General features: G+C 40.4%; 1 protein-coding gene across 3 annotated transcripts in view; it reads left to right on the top strand.

Annotated features, from left to right (window-relative positions):
• col7a1 (collagen, type VII, alpha 1) overlaps positions 1 to 12,738 on the top strand; it is a 51,577-nt gene extending 38,839 nt beyond the window's left edge. For 2 of the 3 annotated variants that reach the window (XM_026348941.1, XM_026348940.1), the window contains exons 96-119: positions 122 to 157; positions 243 to 302; positions 429 to 473; positions 829 to 864; positions 998 to 1,033; positions 1,315 to 1,371; positions 1,455 to 1,526; positions 2,549 to 2,620; positions 2,752 to 2,787; positions 2,891 to 2,971; positions 4,370 to 4,423; positions 4,679 to 4,732; positions 4,839 to 4,901; positions 4,977 to 5,039; positions 5,207 to 5,323; positions 6,225 to 6,302; positions 7,259 to 7,312; positions 7,446 to 7,494; positions 7,719 to 7,727; positions 8,704 to 8,787; positions 9,106 to 9,231; positions 9,984 to 10,145; positions 10,549 to 10,731; positions 10,814 to 12,738. In XM_026348941.1, coding sequence (XP_026204726.1) covers positions 122 to 157; positions 243 to 302; positions 429 to 473; positions 829 to 864; positions 998 to 1,033; positions 1,315 to 1,371; positions 1,455 to 1,526; positions 2,549 to 2,620; positions 2,752 to 2,787; positions 2,891 to 2,971; positions 4,370 to 4,423; positions 4,679 to 4,732; positions 4,839 to 4,901; positions 4,977 to 5,039; positions 5,207 to 5,323; positions 6,225 to 6,302; positions 7,259 to 7,312; positions 7,446 to 7,494; positions 7,719 to 7,727; positions 8,704 to 8,787; positions 9,106 to 9,231; positions 9,984 to 10,145; positions 10,549 to 10,731; positions 10,814 to 10,842 — 1,656 coding nt within the window. In that variant the 3' untranslated portion in view covers positions 10,843 to 12,738. The remainder of the gene's footprint in view (positions 1 to 121; positions 158 to 242; positions 303 to 428; positions 474 to 828; positions 865 to 997; positions 1,034 to 1,314; positions 1,372 to 1,454; positions 1,527 to 2,548; positions 2,621 to 2,751; positions 2,788 to 2,890; positions 2,972 to 4,369; positions 4,424 to 4,678; positions 4,733 to 4,838; positions 4,902 to 4,976; positions 5,040 to 5,206; positions 5,324 to 6,224; positions 6,303 to 7,258; positions 7,313 to 7,445; positions 7,495 to 7,718; positions 7,728 to 8,703; positions 8,788 to 9,105; positions 9,232 to 9,983; positions 10,146 to 10,548; positions 10,732 to 10,813) is intronic. The other variant, XM_026348942.1, reaches the window with a different exon arrangement.
• Positions 12,739 to 18,391: the final 5,653 nt, after the last annotated feature.

The following is an 18,391-nucleotide window of genomic DNA, read 5'->3' as shown; positions in this document are numbered from 1 at the left end:
GTCTCTAAATAATGTTTTTTAAAGGTCTGGCAGAGAACAAGATTGTAGGGAAGGGAAGGAACAGGTGGATGATTTATATGTATGATTTATAGTATATAATTAATACTTTTCCCCTTTTTAGGGCACTCCTGGTACTGACGGAATCAAAGGGGACAAGGTGACTGCCAGGCTAATACATATTTCCGTATAGCTGATTAAATGTTAATGAAATCTTTGAAGAGTGTACATATTATTTCTGCCAGGGGGAAGCTGGCGTTGGAATTCCTGGTCCCAGAGGAGACAGAGGAGATTCAGGGCCTAGAGTAAGACATTTGTTCCACTGCTATTTCATTGAAGTTGTGAACTTTCCTCTGGAGGACAGAATCTAATGCTGGTGTGTTTGCCTGCGTGCCTGTGTGTGTGTGTGTTTTTTGTCTGTCATGTCTTAGGGCGAGGAGGGTCGAGCTGGCGCAGACGGGGAGAGAGGGCCAACAGTAAATATCGACGGTTTTCTTTATTATGCTTCACTCAGGCAACACAACATACATCAATGGGCCATGTTGAGCAATGCTCTTTTCAAAATGACTAACTTACCAGGGGGTAGTCTATGTGGACCATTAAAACGAAAATGAGCTGAATATCAATTTACATTTCTCCCTTACAGTTTTGTAGATTACCGTGAGTCTGGTGTACCTGTTATTACCATTTACTGTAATCAGGCTTTAAACCCTTAGGAGTTATTGTGTCATTATTATGATTTCATGAAAACTGTGCTCAGAGTAGAAACGTGAGAAGTCATTTTTCTTTGTGAAGCCTTGTATAAAGCCTGTGTGTTTCTGTGTACATCAGGGTCCCGCAGGGATTCGTGGTGCTCGGGGGGAGAAGGTGAATACTACCAGTCCTTTTCCCATTTTTATCTGTCATAATGCTAGTTGCATCCCCTGAGCATTCTGCTCATGTAAAGCAGTGAATTAAATTGGCACGCTTGAATGAAATGTTTTGCTCCCAACCTTTTCAGGGAGAGAATGGGCTGCAAGGTGACAAAGGAGAGAAGGTGTGTATTTTAATATCCAATAAGTGCACTCTCTTTCTCTCCCCCTCTTTTGCTTGTGTTATTTGTTTATAGCCTAAAGATGACTGACACAAAACTAGGGAAAGAGGAAAATAAGACATGTTGTATAAGCAATGGCTGTTTTGAAAGAGCTCTTTCATGAGATTTACTCTGTTAAGAGCAGGAGGAATATATGAATACACACAATGGTAATAAGCGATTATACTACAGTAAATGTATAAGATAAGTAAACAGGATGTTTACAGGTGTGCTGTCACTCACAGGGGGACACTGTTCTGGTGGGGGGACCTCCTGGAGAAAAAGGCAACAAAGGAGAAACAGTCAGTGAACGCTTGACGTCAAATTGTATCATAATAAAATCTCTTGTGTATTTTTGTTCTTACATGGTTGACTTCCATTTCAGGGTGACAGAGGGCCCAAAGGTGTCCAGGGAGAGAAAGGGGTGAAAGGTCAGGAAGGACCTCCAGGAGAGCAGGTAAATCATTTGGGTCAGAATAGCGCCACAAAATTTGCTGTAGCTGAATTTAAAAGCAGTAAATACGGGGTAAATGAATAATTACTGAAATTACTTAAATATGATGTTCTGAATTGTTTTGACTAATTGAATAAGTATTTCGGTACCAGAATGTTTGGTAGTTTGTTTCTACTGAATTTAATCTATATTAGAATTTATGTAATGTAATAATTAAACGTCAAGTTCACCTATGTCCACCTATTCTCTTTGTTACCTGTGTTTTTTTTTAGTATAAGCGTATGACTGGTGTGATGCAGTGTACAATATCTTCTCTAGCTAAGTTAGATTAATATATTTGTACTGCAGAGAACATGAGTTTCAGCATGCTAGCCGAGCTTATAGTCAATCGTTCCTACAAACAGTTTGCTTAGTAACATAATTTACATGTTATAGACACAACCACAAGAAAGTAGGAGAGTTCAGGGCTCTTTAAATTAAGAAACTTTTACAATGCTGAGTAGAAACTTAGGTTTTAAAGGCACAGTCTGTTAAGTGCCCCTGGAAACAACTATTGTTGACACTTAAATGGTAGGAAACTTACTTTTAGGGTAGAAGCTCCTCACTAGAACATTTAGATAATTGTGGCAGTTCAGATGCAGACCTGCTGCTAGTCGCCCCATAGCACTGAGCATAGCCTTGGTTTTCATTGTTGCAGAGGTTGTATACTTAATGTTCCAGATCAGGCTTTCAGTTTGAAGCACAGAGAGATTTTAATCAAGGGAAAACAGAGGAAAGTTTAACACCATTAATATGGTGCTACTAGAAACAACTATAACAAAAGAAAGTAAGATGAAAATCTGTGAAATTGCTCTTTAATAATTTGGGTCTCCTGACCTTGCAGTTTGTTGCATTTGATTGCAGCTTAACTTGCAGCATGATAAGAAACTATAATAATAATATAATAATAATAAAAAATAATTATATTGCAGTATAAATGATTTATAGGTAAATTTCTGTGTATGTATGTATGTATTCGACTTCAGGGTCTAAGGGGAGAGCCAGGAGAAAGAGGGTCTACTGGATTCCCTGGTGCCCGTGGTCCTGGTGGACAGAAGGCGGGTGACACTGTGCATAGATTAAAACTGTGATTAGATTTGTGCCATGATTAATAGCCAAGCCAGTCAGTAGACAGTGAAGGTAATAATTTCACTGTTGTAATTAATGTAATTCTGTGTTCTGTCTGCAGGGAGAAGCGGGTCAACCTGGAGTACCGGGTGAACCGGTCTGTGTTTTTCCTTCTATCCAGAAACAGCTTCATTGTTTTATGTATATGGCTATGTCTCTTTAATGGACAGAACTGAGGATGGTTTCTGTTTATGTTTCAGGGGTTACCAGGAAAAGATGGACTGCTAGGACATAGGGGGGAAAAGGGAGAGATTGGTATCGTGGGACTGAGAGGAATCAAGGTATTCTTAGTCTTTATATGTGCATGATACAAGGTTTGTTCATTCTGTGCAGTTTCAACCTTGAAGCCTCTTTCAGGAGTGCTCACAACTTGATAGTAGCATAAAACTGATATGATTGCAGATGATTAATACAAATTGTGTCACAAATATCCATTTGTTTTTATCCTAAGAGTATGATGATTAAACTAGATGATGTATGTTGATTAATACATACAGCAAATGGGGGTTTGACTGCCTGGTTCTAATCTTTTTCCACTTTATTTATTCCATTTGAATCACTGAACCAGCCATAGATGTAAACAATGATTCAGAGCTGTAGCTGGCTAGTATTATTATATAACCTTTATTTAATCTGTGTGAGACAATGAGACAGACCTCTTTTTGTGCAACACAGGGCCAATAGACAGCTAATCCTGGGTTGTCATCTAGTACACAGTTGTCACAAATTAGAGGCATGAGAAACTGATGCAGCTTTGTTAGGTTGCACTTATTCTTTAAACAATTATGTGCAAGTGTGTAATTGTCTTCTTGTTGGAGGACCTACCTGGACCAATATTTAAATATTCCAAGAGGAAAAAGTAAACTGCTCCAGGTATTTTAAAGTAAAATGAGCAACATAGGAGCACAGAATAACTACATGGTCAAGTACAAGGGCAAGTACAGGCTAATTTAACAAGTGACCTAAGGACAACAGCTGAAAATGAATCTTTTAGCTAACACCAACATGGGGATGTTGCTTAATGTGCACTGCCCCTGAAAACAATAACGACAGAAACGCTTGATTTCAATATGAAGAACCCATTTTCTATATTAAAGTTACAGTATGCAACTTAGTTCAAGTATTGCTGTTGTCGTTGTTTTCAGAGACATATGCTTCACATGGAGATATGTGTCTTTTAGACTCACTGAATAGCGAGGCAGCAGTGCGAGGCTCACTCCTTTTAACGAACCAGAGAAGTTTCATTATTTGTGTTTGACTGCAGCATTCCACAGTATCGTCCATCCATCCATTATCTAAACCACTTATTCTATTAAATGGTTCAAAATGTGCAACAGAAGTGAATGAATGTGGATTTAGAGTAGCTGGGCCAGACAGTCTCGCCTTATCAGAGTCCTCTGCAGTAGTTGGCTATTGCTACTTATCTTGCGTTTACTTGTCGTCAGAAAAATGACAGCATCTAGTTCTGCGTCATAGCCACTGCAACTGGGAATTTGCTGAACAAGGTAGTTCAGATTCACTGGGTGTGGATGTGCTTGATCATGTGCACAGTGATTCAGCTTGAGTGGCAGGTGAAAGTGCTGTATGCGTATGGATGAGCTCACTGTGTCACCGGTGCATTTTGTGACACTCAAGTCACTTCTTGTGTCGCTGTTACTGATAAACGTGTATTTCTCCAGGGTGACCGAGGACCCAAAGGGACTTGTGGAGGCGATGGACCCAAAGGAATGAAGGTGAGAGCAGATATAGTAGAAGAAAGCAGACACAAAGGTGTGAATGAAGATATTGTATATTTTTCTATTTCCTTTTATAATAACAGTCATTTGAGAGAGTCTGGTGGTATTTGACGCCAGTGTGTAAATTAATGGATATTCAATCCATTTCTTATGAATAAATGTTAAACTTGAATAAATGAAATGCGTCAGACTTGTGTGAGTCATGCATTATGTGGAAAGCAAAATTAAATGAATGAATGTGCTTGTGTTCAGGGGGATGCTGGTATTCCTGGACGATCAGGCCTACCAGGAAGAAAAGGTGAACAGGTATGACTCATCTGTAGAAAAACAGGCATCATGTGGCGTATTTTATGTCTTTATGGACATTTTTTTCGAATTAGTCATCGTCAAGCAAGCTGTGTTTTTATTCCAGGGGGACATTGGACCTTCTGGGACCCCTGGCATCCCTGGAAAAGAGGGGCTAATTGGCCCCAAGGTATGTGCTGTATTATATCAAACAGTTTTTTTGTTTCCTGATGTTAAATCTAACTTGTTGTCTTTGTTGGTGTAGGGTGACCGCGGTTTTGATGGGATTGCAGGAGCCAAAGGAACTCAGGGAGAAAAAGGTGAAAGGGTAAGTTTCTACTTTTATCTTCTGTAACACTGTATACAGACAGTTCAGCTGTAAAACTGTGTGCTGCACCTGATCTCTGCAATATGCAGGTGCTTTCATAAGCAAAGCGTTGTTCATCCTCAAAAAGCACATAAGCACCTTAAAATACATAACTGTAATTCACATAGGGTCCACCTGGTATACCTGGCCCTCCTGGTCCAAGTGGTGCAGATGGGCCTCCCGGTCTGACTGGTGCTCAGGGACCAGCTGGTGCTAAAGGCCCTGAGGGTCTCCAAGGGCAGAAGGTGATTATTCCTACTTTTGGTTAATGAAACACTTTGGTCACATTTTATTTATTTGATCTGAAATTTATTGCATGGAAGATAAGATCTAACGACATCTCTTCTCTTCTTATACACATATATACATCAGTTAATATCGTGCAAAGGTTTGATGGTGATCTAGAAAAGAAATACACCGTATAATCGAAGCATGAATGACCAAAATAGCAGCTGTCAAATGTGCAAGAAAAACAAACATTTGACAATTGTGACATAAAAATGAGATCATAGACATATTACAAAATCAAGTATTTTTATATTTCTTCTCAGTTTGTTCTCTTTTGTCTTCACCTGACTGGTACTTTTGTTCGATTGCTGTGTATTGCTTCATGGTGATTGACAGTGTGTGAGCCCTGGCATGACTGGCATGCCTACATTCTTCATCAAATAAATGAACAAAGCTGGTGACAAGAGAGCAGGGTCATATCAAGTCTCTCTGAAGGATGCACATTATTTAGACTGAGACACACTTCATTCAACCTAGTTCCATTGTTTCCCTGTAATGAGATTTTACATTTGTGCAGCCTGCAATAAAGTAGGATGAAATCTTATGAGCTGTACATTTTACTATGCACTGTGTGTACAAACTATGCAAATGTTACCCAGTGTACAAGGACAGTGTTAAATATGTTGATGTAGAAAAAAGTGTTAATTAATTTATTACATGTATCAGTCATCATCATTCAGTACCACAAATACCACATGCCCAGACATCATACACTGTATGCAAAGGCAGTGGAAATTTGATGTTAAAAGAATTAAACTATCTAACTGTTACTGTTTTAACCTTTTTGATTTACCGGTACTTGTAAATTTAAGCCACATTTATCCGTTGTTGATGTCTCTTGTTGTGCTTGTGTGTCAGGGAGAGAGAGGGCCGATTGGTCCCGCCATGCTCGGTCCACGGGGTATCCCAGGCATTCCCGGAGAGAGGGGAGAGCAGGTGAGCGTCACACTAGTCTCGATCTCGTCTTTTGGGTGTTTTCTTGGTAATCATCTTTGATAGAAAACCTACTGAGGTCAAAACATCAAATCAGGAGCATTGCACAACAATTCATTTCTCATTGTCTGTCGCCTTTACACATTTTCCTGTGCCTCAGCAACTGGCTTCAGTGCTCTGATAGTTAAATTTGTATGGACCAAACACTGGCTATTTAAAATGACAACCATTATTATGAAAGCTGCTAACTGAATTTATTTGGCTAGGACCTCATAGCAGTCAATTACAAGGACAAAAGGATGTATGGAACATATAGACCGAGAAAAACCGTGTTCATGTGCAATGACTCCCATTCCCACAGCTCACTGTAACGTTGACTGTTCCAAATATGAAAAGACCATTCTTCTTTCATGACAAAGTGATTTATTGTTCCACAAAACTCCTAAGGCACAGTTCTAAAATATAATATAATATAATCTTCCAGTAAAGTTACAAGCAGAAATCAAACAAACAGCTACAATATACAGCTCACAGCTTGGCTCCAGTATGGTCAAAAAAGCTTTTGTGCATCCGGGACAAAGACCTGTGGACCACAGGGGACAGGTTACCAATATACCAGAGTCAATGCAGTTAGTGACAGCCCGATGTTCAGTATGTGAATAGCAATTAATCTATCACCCCATTTGGCTCCTGCAGGGACTATTTAAATAGCAAAACACAACTAAAAGTGGCTTCTCCAATGCAACTTGTAATGAATCTTTAATGGTCAATAAATCTAAATAAAGCCCACATCTCCCAGGCTCCAGTTGACTAATATTTTTAACTGTACTTCGTCACTATAGCTGACTTCCACTCTTTCTTTGACTTTGCATTTAGTTCATACTGCACCTGGTCTCAGTCTAATGAATTAATGTGCTGCCGCTCTGTGGGTTGTGTCCTAATACCTGTCCGTGTTGCAGGGAGAGATGGGCCCAGATGGAGTCAAAGGAGACAAAGGAGAGTCAGGCATGACGGTCAGTGTGTGATACTTACCGCAGGGCTCAATCTGAAGACGCTGACTTCAAACAGCCAACATACTGTGTTGATATTGGGTTTGTGTTTGTAAGTGTGTTTTTGCCCTGTTTTCCCTCTTTATTTTGAATTCAGGAGGATGAGATCAGAGAGTATGTTCGCTCAGAGATGAATCAGCACTGTGGTGAGTCTTTCATGCAGCTTGCATTGCTAATTCATAACAGTGTTGTCCCCACGATGAACTTCAGATGGTAATCACAGCGTATGAGTCACAGGCCCAGCGAAACTATATGAAAGTAAAATACAAAAGAAGCTGTAGAGAACTACAGCAGTGCAATGACTCTTTAAACTGACCTTTATTATCCCCTCTCTTTCTGCTTCCTTCCTGTCCATCTGTCGGATCCTCAGCATGTGGAGGTGAGTGAGCCGTTCGACTGCAGCAGAGGAGAGAGAGAGGTGGACAGAAGGGCTGTGATTTAGCATGAGTCACACTCATACACCATACCACATATGCTGCTGCAGTTTCTGTAGTCAGTTTCATTTATTATTTATTTTTTGAAAGCCGGAGTGCTTTTGCCGTCATTTAGAATTCGTGTTAAGAAAACACGGTTATTTAAACGAATGCACATAAAGACACTGAAGACAACTTCACTTTTGTTAGGATGTGTTTGGTTTTTGTGCCGCTTCATTCGAGTTATGCAAGATATGGTCATGTCTTCATTTTTAAATAATATGTTATTTAATCAATGGAAATGAAAGAACGTCAGAAAGATAAACTTTTTTCAAACAGTGTAAATGAGTGCTGTTAAAGCTGTTTATCAATGCACGACCACATCAGTGTTATGAAGTAACATTTGCAGAAACATGAGCTACGTAAGTGATGGTGAGGCCGGCTGTTAATAAATATGCAGCGCTACTGAGAGTGAAGCCGAAACAAACAGTTCACTCATGTTTAATTTAGTTATTGTTACCTAAGAAATAGTTACGTGAACTCTCACAATGAACTATTAAGGAATGGTTTTAGGCTGCAATCTTCAGCTGAATCGATTTTTTTGTCCATTTTCACGTAGACTCAGGCTCCAGAGTTTGTCCTGAAAGGATTGCCACCAGTTTTTGGAAGATTGCCTTGTGTTGTCCAGTCTTGCAAAAACTCGGTTAATCCTTGTAGCTGGTGTTTATGCTGGAATGTTGGAATGATTTTTGTGGTGCCTTGGGCTTATTGTTGGCTCGGGTGTCTAAATGTTTGTCCTCCCTTTTTTGTCATTTTACCTTTCTGGTCCCCCTTTTCCTCCCTTCTGCGTAACACTTAACTGGACCCTCTCACTTCCTGAATCCTGACTCTGCTGCCTTGGTGTCCTTGTTTGCTTCTCTTTGTGCTATCTGGCTCTCTCAGGTTCGGGCCCAGACATTCAGTCCCAGCCCACGGTCAGGGCTCGGCCTGCACCAGAGCAACAGCTGGCCCTGAAGGGTCAGGAGGGTGAGTGTGTTCGTCTCGCTGTGTGTTGGCCTCGATCTGTTTGTCTGTCCCTAACAAAGAGGTTTGTGGTGCAGGGACACATATGAATACTGGGTGATTTCCTCGTCAAGAAAACAGAGGACTCCATGTGTATTTTTTGTGTTCAGCTGACCTGTTATATATTCTACTGTATATTTTATTATATCCCTCCAAATAATATAGTAGTGTGTCGGCTATGCTTCTTGTTATAAGTTAACATCAGGAGTCTTCACTCTACCTGAACCTTGCTTGGTAGATTGTATGTAACGTTCTGTGTTGTGGCTGCCTCTCTTGTTTTAGGTCATGAGCTACATATGGTGGTGAACACCAACGACCCGGACTACGAACACATCTACTCCATCGGGGCCTATGATGACCCCACAGATGAACTGCTGTACTTCACTCCTTCTGCAAATCTGAATGACGGTACAACATGTTTTATACTGTGCCCACTGCTATCATGCAGGAAATAGCTCAGTCTAAGCTAGTATTCTCTCACAGAGAAATGAGAGTATGGTCCTAAAGACCTGTATATGTAAGAGTATAGAAATAGGTTTATAGATAAAATAAATCAAAACACTCTGCCTGTAATCTTAAGGGTGTTTTCAATGTACCCTTAATGATGATAACTGTGCTCTTTTCTGTAAAACTGTTAAAATACAGTTTTGCACTTATGCTCACATGAAAGGTGACAGAAATAGTTATATAGAGAATAAAAGTCAGAGCTTGAGAGAGCAGTTTTCTCTCAGCTCCGGACCACTGGACACTCGCAGTGTGAGATATCATTGTTCGATCACCACTTTCAGAAAGTTACAGAGCCACAGTCGGATGTTTAAAAGGTTTGAGGGGAGGTTTTGAAAAAGCACAGTGCATCTTAGGACCTAACAAACACGTTGCATTCCCAGTTTCAGATCTGATTTTTTAGTAGAATTCAAAATATTTACTTGCAAGTCATCATTTTCTTTCGTACAAATTTGACTTATTGCTTTGAAATATTATCTTATCTATCTATCTATATCTATTATCTAATCCTGATTGGATGAACAGAAACTGCCAGTAGTGGCACGTGTCTCTCTGACAGCACTGGTTGCAGATTCTTGATCACATTAGGGTCTTTTTATATTTCTAATAAATGTGTCTATGCTGTTTGCTGTGCGTGTGTCTGTTTGTGTCGACAGATGAGGCTGTTGAAAAGGAGCCTGACACAGACAAAGTTGAATCAAACAAACCCATCAGTGCTCACGGGCAGTCAGTTGATGGTCAGAAAGAAGTCAAACTTACACCTGTGAAAGCAGTTGAGGCCAGATCAGTCAGGTCCAAGAGGAGAATCAAAGGGGAAGGTAAACCAGCTCATGTGTTGCCGTCTTGCTTTAGCAAGTGTAAAGGGTTCCTTCTTCCGTCCTGCCTGCCAGGTGTCTGGCCCTCTTTACATTTCTCAGACTGTATTGGCTGTTGTGCTGCTGATGCTCAGTGCAAGGCGCATCTAATAACATAACATAAAAAGATAAAGACTAATAGAATTAAGATTTAAATAAGTGGAATATGTGTCCCTATGTGTTGTTTGCATCTATAAATGTAAACTTACTGACACAAATGGCTTGGTTTGAGTCCCTGCTGCTTCTTGTTGCTGCTCTACCTCCGCTCCTTCTTGCCTGGCTTGCTCTGTTCTCAATGTGCATGCTTCTTTGTACGTTTGTGTATACACTTCATTTGTGTGTGTGTGTGTGTGTGTGTATTGTGCAGCTCCAGCAGACATGTGCCAGCTTCCCATGGAGGAGGGGAGCTGTGGACAATACACTCTGCGCTGGTACTTTAACAGTCATGTTCAGGCCTGCAGGCCATTCATCTACAGCGGCTGTGGAGGCAACAACAACCGTTTCCTCCACCTGGAGGACTGTGAGAAGGTCTGCCTCGGGGAAGCAAAAGGTACAAAACCACATAGTATGCTCACACACTGGATTATGCCAGATAGTGATTGTGGACTAAATCATCATCTTTTGGTCTGCAGGTCCTCATCCTTTGAACACAGCACGGTGATTGTGGCCCACTCCTCCTCAGCTGCAGGGATGTTAGCCTTTCAATAGCTTATACAGATCATTATTTTTTCAAATGTAAATGGTTGAGATGTGTTTGTGTTTATTTATTGTATCTTTAAACCCAACCAATCTTTACACCAGTTTAAAAGTGCTTCCTGGTTTACGTTACGTAAAAAAAAAAAAACGTAAACTTAACGTAACTTTAATAAGACGTTATCTGCCATACAGGTAAGCTAAAGGTATTCCCTCAAAAAGTGGCCCTTCCTCTGTTTACCTTTTACTACATACGTACTTTCTTCCCTTTTTTTTTTAATGTGCATAATTTTCTGTATATTAAATATTTTCTTGAAGAAATAAATACAGCTTTCAAAAAAGCTAATTTTAAATGATGGCCAAACCAATTCCCATCAGTAAACCAAGCATCTAACACGTTTGATGTTTTAAAAAGGTTTGCTTATGGTGGTAGTGCAGTGCAGGTATCGTTTTATTTTGCCTTTATTCAATATTACATCATTTTTTGAGATTGTTTTAAGTTCAAAATGGTTTACTTGTGACAAGTGTTTCTCTTTGCTAATGATTTGTGACAATCTAGGTTTGTGCGTCTTGTTGCCTTAAAACTAGTTAATAAATAATGGTTGTTGTCAGAGCTATGTTAAAGCTGACACATACTGCCTATGGGAATTCAACCTACACCATGACTTGGTTGTGTAGCTGTTTTAATTGTGATTTACATTAGATATAAGTATAAATTCTAAAAACATGTGAAGGCTGCTTTAGCGAAGAGAAACAAGTAGATACTCAGAAACACTGAACGAAACACGTGCAGCAGTTAAATTACAAGGCAAACTACAGCTTTTAAGAACTTCACAAAACCCTTACTATGAGGATGTTTTGTAATTATGTGCTTTTATTATTTGGCTCCCTCTTGGATTTTCTTTCCCCATTGTAAATAAGCATTCTCAAGTTTTCTTCTGATGATAATCTTACAGTAATTTCCTCCACATGGAATGACAGGAGTCATGCAGGTTAAGTAATGATATTTTAATGTAGCACTTCAGCTTTGTAATAAATCATGTCTTTTATCTTTGGTTAGCAAATGGATCCAAAAACAAAAACATTTAATAGCAGCAAGTCCGCAGCCATTGCTATGGTGATCAAAACCCGGAGGTACAAATACGAGCTTCAATAAACAGCAATAACATTTTTAATTTGAATCCAAAAATGAATCAATTTAAACTTGTAAATTAGGAGATTTCTACAAAGTTAAAAACACAACGGGAATCATTCCATGCTACATATTTGTGCAGTGCAGAGAGTAAATGCTATAAATCTACATAAATCTCTATATATGTAAATGTGGAGAAAAGAATTATACAACTAACTTCAGCTTAGGTGATGTGATTGGCTGTTTTCTAACTGTAGTGTCTCTTGGGAAATGGAATTTCTCTCTCATGTTTTATGTACCTATGCAAATGTATTAATAAACCTGTGATTTCAATGAACATCCAAACCATGGTGCTCACAATCTAAGTCGCCGATGTTGGCTGAGTAGGAAATTAACTTTTACTTCCAGAACCCTCGAAGCCTGAAATAACTTTTCTTCTCCTCCTGTCTCATGTCCATGAAATAGTAACTATGCAAGCACAGATATACTGGGACATTATTATTGATTATTTATCATTTGTATCAAATATGAAGAATCGAGCACAATATTCTGCCAATGTTTTGTACATAATGTTTTCACTGTTTGGGGGAAAGTTGTGTATCTGATCATGACTGCATGTTTACCTGCAAGAGAAAAGGTTCTATTTTTAAAGGTATTTTGATATTGTTTATTGAAGATGGAAGCTTGTGTGGTACAAGCCGTTGTGTTTCTGTGGTATTAAAGAATATTTTAATGTGCAAGTGTTTGAGTACAAACTCATTTGGTGTATTCTCGTAACAACTCACTAAAAATGCATTTAGCTTTTGAACCTGGGTCCTTAATAATAGAAATTCACTACATAATTTGTCAATGGATAACAGATAAGAAATCATCAAGAGCAAGTGTGTATGTGAGAGACTGATGTTCTAATTTCATCAGCTGATTTTATTAATGAAAAGATTTTCTGCTTATTGGCCACGACTCCTCCTCTCTTGGTTTTTCCATGCTCTCTGCCCCCAGTTGATTTCCCCTGGTGAGAGACACACTGATTCCATAGACACTTCATCACACTTCGACAGGCCTCACGCAGCTTCGACGACACCTTGTCCTGCACCTGATTTAATTTTAAAAGTTATATCAGTCAGCATCCTATTGTGCGGTAGAGTTACATGTGTTGGCACAGGATGTGTGACAGCTTTAACAAATTGCACACACTTGTCTGCGGCAAAGACAAGCGCATGACACTGCCAGTGATTGTAGATGTAAAGATAAACAGATGGTAAATGCTTCGAATTGCTCAGGTGATGGACAAAGACAGGTCCTTGTGCAGAGTGCAGTAGCAGTGAAGTACGGCAGAATCTCAGAGTTCTGCTAAATTACACTGGTACTTACTTTGAACCACAGGCAGCAGCATTGGGATTTTCACAAATCACAGCCCCAGGCAGCACAAGACAACTGTCTCACCACATGTGTGTCTGCACCCTGTGACCACGGTGTGAAGGTTCTGTCTCTCAGTAACAGTTACCAGTGATTGGCCATCATCATCCAGTCCGACCTGCACGATGAACTGGTTTTATGACTCCATCAGTTCATAAACCCAACAGGACCCATACATACATTTAGTGCACACTTTGATGCCTGCTTTACCCGCATTCTGCTCAACTCCTGTGTGTAGTTAGTGTTTTTGTCTGTGTGGAGTGTGTGTGTGTGTGTGTGTTTGAGCGCACTGGCACACACGCATCAAGATTCATGTGTTAGAAATACATTTCACATATCCTAAAAATAGCAGTCATCAGTGATTTCAGCAGCCATACCCAGTCAGCTTTCCACAAAGTACTAAAGACTTTAGAGTGGTCTTGCAAGTATTTGAAAGGATGTGTGAGAATAGAAACCATGAGTGTGTGTGTGTGTGTATGTATGTGCACTTGTATGTATAAAGACTAGACAGAACTTAGGTCTTTGTGAAACAAGAGGAGATTTATTAACCTTAACTAATTTATTATTCACTCCGGTACATCCTAACAGCTCTCTCTGTAAACACACACATGCACACACTACAATTTTGTGACTGATGTTGTACTTCAGATTTATACTGGCACTTTTTAAATATATTGTAATTTAATATGAACTCAGTGCTTCAAGCTAAGTCAGTGTAACTGCATGTCCCATCATCACAGCACACATAACATTTCACTCAGGATCAAATTTTTCGAAAACGAAAAATCTGATATATTCAGTACATTGCTCTTCTCCTGAAACTGAAATATTGCAAGATAAAGTGACCCAACGGAAGAACAATAAGGATTAAATCCCTCTTTTTTTATTCATGACCTTTTCAAGGGTATTTCTGAGCCACCATGATCCCTCTGCTGGTTCTTAGTGGGTCTTGTAGAGGACAATCATGCACATTCAAAGTACAATGGTGGCTCCCTCTGTCTGTGGGAGCCAGAACTGCTCCTGATCGCCCTTTGCCGGATTTGGAGTATGCAGAAACACGTTCAGGAGTTGTTCATTTTTCCTCTTCAGTGACCTTGACTGTTTAAAGCCCCAGGGTCTTGTGGTTGGCAGAGAACCGAATTGGTAGAGCCTCGCCAAGAGAGAGAAGCAAGCCAAAGTCTCTCTATCTCTCCATCACTCCTCTCACTCTCACTCTTGCTCTTTTTTTTCTGCCACCCACTTCCATCCGCAAGTACAAAGGCTGTTGCTATAGCAATGCAACATGCTAGAAATGTGCTCAATCTCACTTTTACCCTTTCAGCCATATTAGCATATGATCCTTATCACTTCCATCTTTATTTCTATCCTACTTGCTTGCTCATATTGCTCATCATGCAAAGCACAATAACCTTTTGTGTGTGGGTTCTCTAGGTGCTTATACACTTGCTTATCTACATGTGTATCAGGAGAAAAAGTAAAAAAAAAAAAAAAAAAAAAAAAGCACTGCAGGATTACTGTAAAGCTTGAGTGTGCTGTTCACAGCAGATTTCCCCAATGCATTGACCCTACCTTTTATCTTCACTATCTTGTGGAGTTTGGAAGTGTAGACAGGGCATCAGAAGTTCTTTATGTCCTGTAAGTCTTTCACTTGAGCACTCAAAGTTGTGCCAGTCTAAGCATTTATTCAGTCTATTGATTTGAGCATTTGGGGGGTAACCTCGCTGCAGTCTTGGCCGTACCGACCACTTATACACACAGCGGTTTCAACTAGAAATGTGTATTACACACCATCCTATCTTTGCTTGCTCCACATTTCACTGACTTTAAAGTCATAATTTGTGCTGTTTACTTTGTTTAATTTTCCCTCTAGCAGATGATTCAGCTATTAGCATATTCTCCTCATTATGACAGCGATGAGCATGGGCCACCTGAGTGTCACAATGCCTCAGCATTATTAAAAGGCACTTATGGGATATCTCAGGTGCATAAGCTCACATTACCATATGCCATTTCTCATCTATCCATGCTGTCATTCAGCAGCTTATGCTCTATTTCAGTCTATGCTCAAACTACTGATGGCCTGAGATTTTTAGTTTCTCAGCTCTCCCTATCCATTACTCTCTCCCTCCCATCTTTCACCTCACTCCTTCACTCTTTCTCGCCATCAGCAATCCACTTCTCTCCCCTGACTGTAAGCAAATCTGTAATCTGTAATTTTGCAGCTGACTAGGAAGCAGAGAGTGCTCTAAATTGTTGAGAGATGGCAATAAGGATCCTGCACAGCACTTCCAGCTCATTGGAAGTAAGGCAACACACAAAATAACATAGCACACGGCTACTGTTGAAAAAGATTTTGTTCTTTGAGGAAGCTCTATAAAAATGTATGTGTCCTGCGGGCACTGACAGCCCAGTGGTTAGTGTGTCTGCCATGTTGCCACAACATGCTAGGTTTAAGTCAGGCTGTGAACCTCTCATACATGTAAGTCTGCCTCTCTATTTTAATACTCTCTAATATAGGCTAAAATGTCAAATGTTACATACAGGTGTGATATTAATCTTCAGTGACAGACACTGATGTGATATTAGTTTCAGCTTGTGAAAAGAATGACATTACATTTTCACTGCCTTTCACTGAACTCATTGTCTGCTAGATGGGAACAGTCATATTCTACAGTTACCTCTCCACAGTCAGCTCAGGTTCAGTACACTAAGAAAGATAGATTTGTTGAACCTTAAACTCACCTTGGCCGAGACGCTCGTGAACTTGCAAAGTTACACTGCCGTTGGTGGAATTTACCTACTGGCAGAGCGCACCTGTGAGCCTCAAGATCTCCACTGATAAAAATATATGAAATGGAATCACACCTTGTACAAACCCAACTACTCTGAAGTTCGAATGTACCTCGAAAGCACCGCTGTGCTTCAGGGCAGCTTCACCGATCTGTTAGCATGGATTTCTACTCTGTTCTCCTCAGTTTTACAGAGATGGTACTCTTAACTCCACACACCTTATCTTCTTTGTGTTACCAGTAATGTCACCTCTTAGAGGTGGTGTGGAGTCTGTTGACCTTTGACCACGTTTAACCACTAGCCTGAGATGCCAGATGTCCCTGTGGGATCATTACACAAATGACTTTTTCTAGTCTGTGTTCCCTAACCAATATCACGTGACCACTTTGCTTTCCCTAAGTGACTGCCCACTAATTAATTAAAATTTTCTCTAAAGACTTCCTTTGACCCAATATTGCCACCTTGCAGCAGTGCAACTTTAAAGCACCTGGATTTCCCAGGGGGACGACTCAGATGCACACAAACTGCAGCAAAACAGAGTATTCCCTCCTTGTCTCTGTAGATGGATGCATGGAAGCTGTCTGAGAGGATGTATCAGTTTGGATTAGTGGGCTCTGAGGCACTGTCTCCTTTATTCAGCATATTATCTCTGGCAGGCTTCAAGTACAGTAATATCTCGACTCTGAATCAAATGGCACCCTAAGGCTCTGGTGTGAAAATGAAAACACAAAAAAGACTTGGTAGTAGTTGTATGGGTTGGCTTTAAAATGTTTGAGGATGATGACCGAAAGACTTTGTTAAGTTTATGTATGGAGGTGAGGTACAGGGGGACCTGCTGTTCATGTGCTGGAGAAGTCAAGTGTATCTGAGTAGGGTAGGGTCTGGAAGAAAGTGACAGGCTTTATGTGTGGACAAGAAACAGGAGGGCTGGGTTAGAGACAGGGCTGCAGATGCCAGATGCCGTCCAGGGAGGCAGACTGCACAGGCAGGGGTCAGGAAGAGAAGGTTCTGGGAGTGGAAGCAGGGGGACTGAAGTGACAGGTCAGTGCACGTCTCATCTTCCATCCATCACACAGTCCCTTTGTGGTTCAATCAAACCAGAAATGTCTTGACTAGATTTGACTGCAGGAGCACAGGTGAATGCGTAGTCATGCAGGCACCTGCTCATGCATACTGGACAAAAATATCATCCATCCAAGTAAACAGGTACATCTCTCTAGCTGCATCATCGACATGGGGGCCAAATGTATTATTTCCTAACTAAAGCGTGTCTATGTAAATTGAGGATCCAAGCATTTTTGTAATGGCCGCACTGTATGTAATTTAGAGTGAAACTACACTTTCCAAACCCAGCCTTTAGGGAGACATGATAGTCTAGAATTGTTCTGAAGCCATATTGTGCACAGAGATAAAACTAATTTCACAGCCCATTAGACTTATTTGAAAAGCAGCAGCCTCTAGACTCACAGTGGGCATACAGCATCGAGAAAAGTAGAGGTTGCAGTCCCTACCAAATACCAGCTCAAGGTGATTGGCCAGCCGCGGTGGGTCTCACAGTTGTGGTGATGCAGTCGATCTTACACCCGCTGTGCAGGTCCAGGGTTACTTCCTGGGTACACTAATGAGAGGTTAAACCAAGCTGCCTACCTATCCTCGCTTCACACACGGCTCTGCGAGGTTATATAAATACACTTCAGCATTTAGTGAGTCGTCTCTTTGTGCCCTGTTTCCTCTTTTTATGCTAATAAAAGCAAAATTTGTTTCTCCTCATTCCCAAATTAGCTGCCAGACCCCATCATTCATAATGCAGGATTGGAATTGGCTGGACTCTGATCAAACATTAAAGCTACTACAGTTCTTTTCTGTCTCTCTCTCTATCCTTTTTTGCCTCACGTTTTCTCTCTCCAGCTCTTTTTATTGGCTGTCTTTCTCAGTCCTCACCCATAATCATCTCTGCCCTGTGCCCCTGGCTCAGCATCTGCCTCCCTCAAACCTCAGCTCAAGGTCATATTGGCAAGCCGCAATGACTTCAGAAGTATTTTTTTTACAACATGTCTTTGCTTTTATCATCAGCCAGCTATTCTTGCTCATTTATAGTCATTATTCTATCCATATTTTTGTCATGTCATATAACTTAGTGGTTAACTTTCTTTTCTCTTGTATCAGCATGGTGTCAACT

This window comes from Anabas testudineus, chromosome 5 (genome assembly GCF_900324465.2).
Source record: "Anabas testudineus chromosome 5, fAnaTes1.2, whole genome shotgun sequence".
In the NCBI taxonomy this organism is placed as follows: Eukaryota; Metazoa; Chordata; class Actinopteri; order Anabantiformes; family Anabantidae; genus Anabas; species Anabas testudineus.
This window is presented reverse-complemented; position numbering and strand designations above follow the sequence as displayed.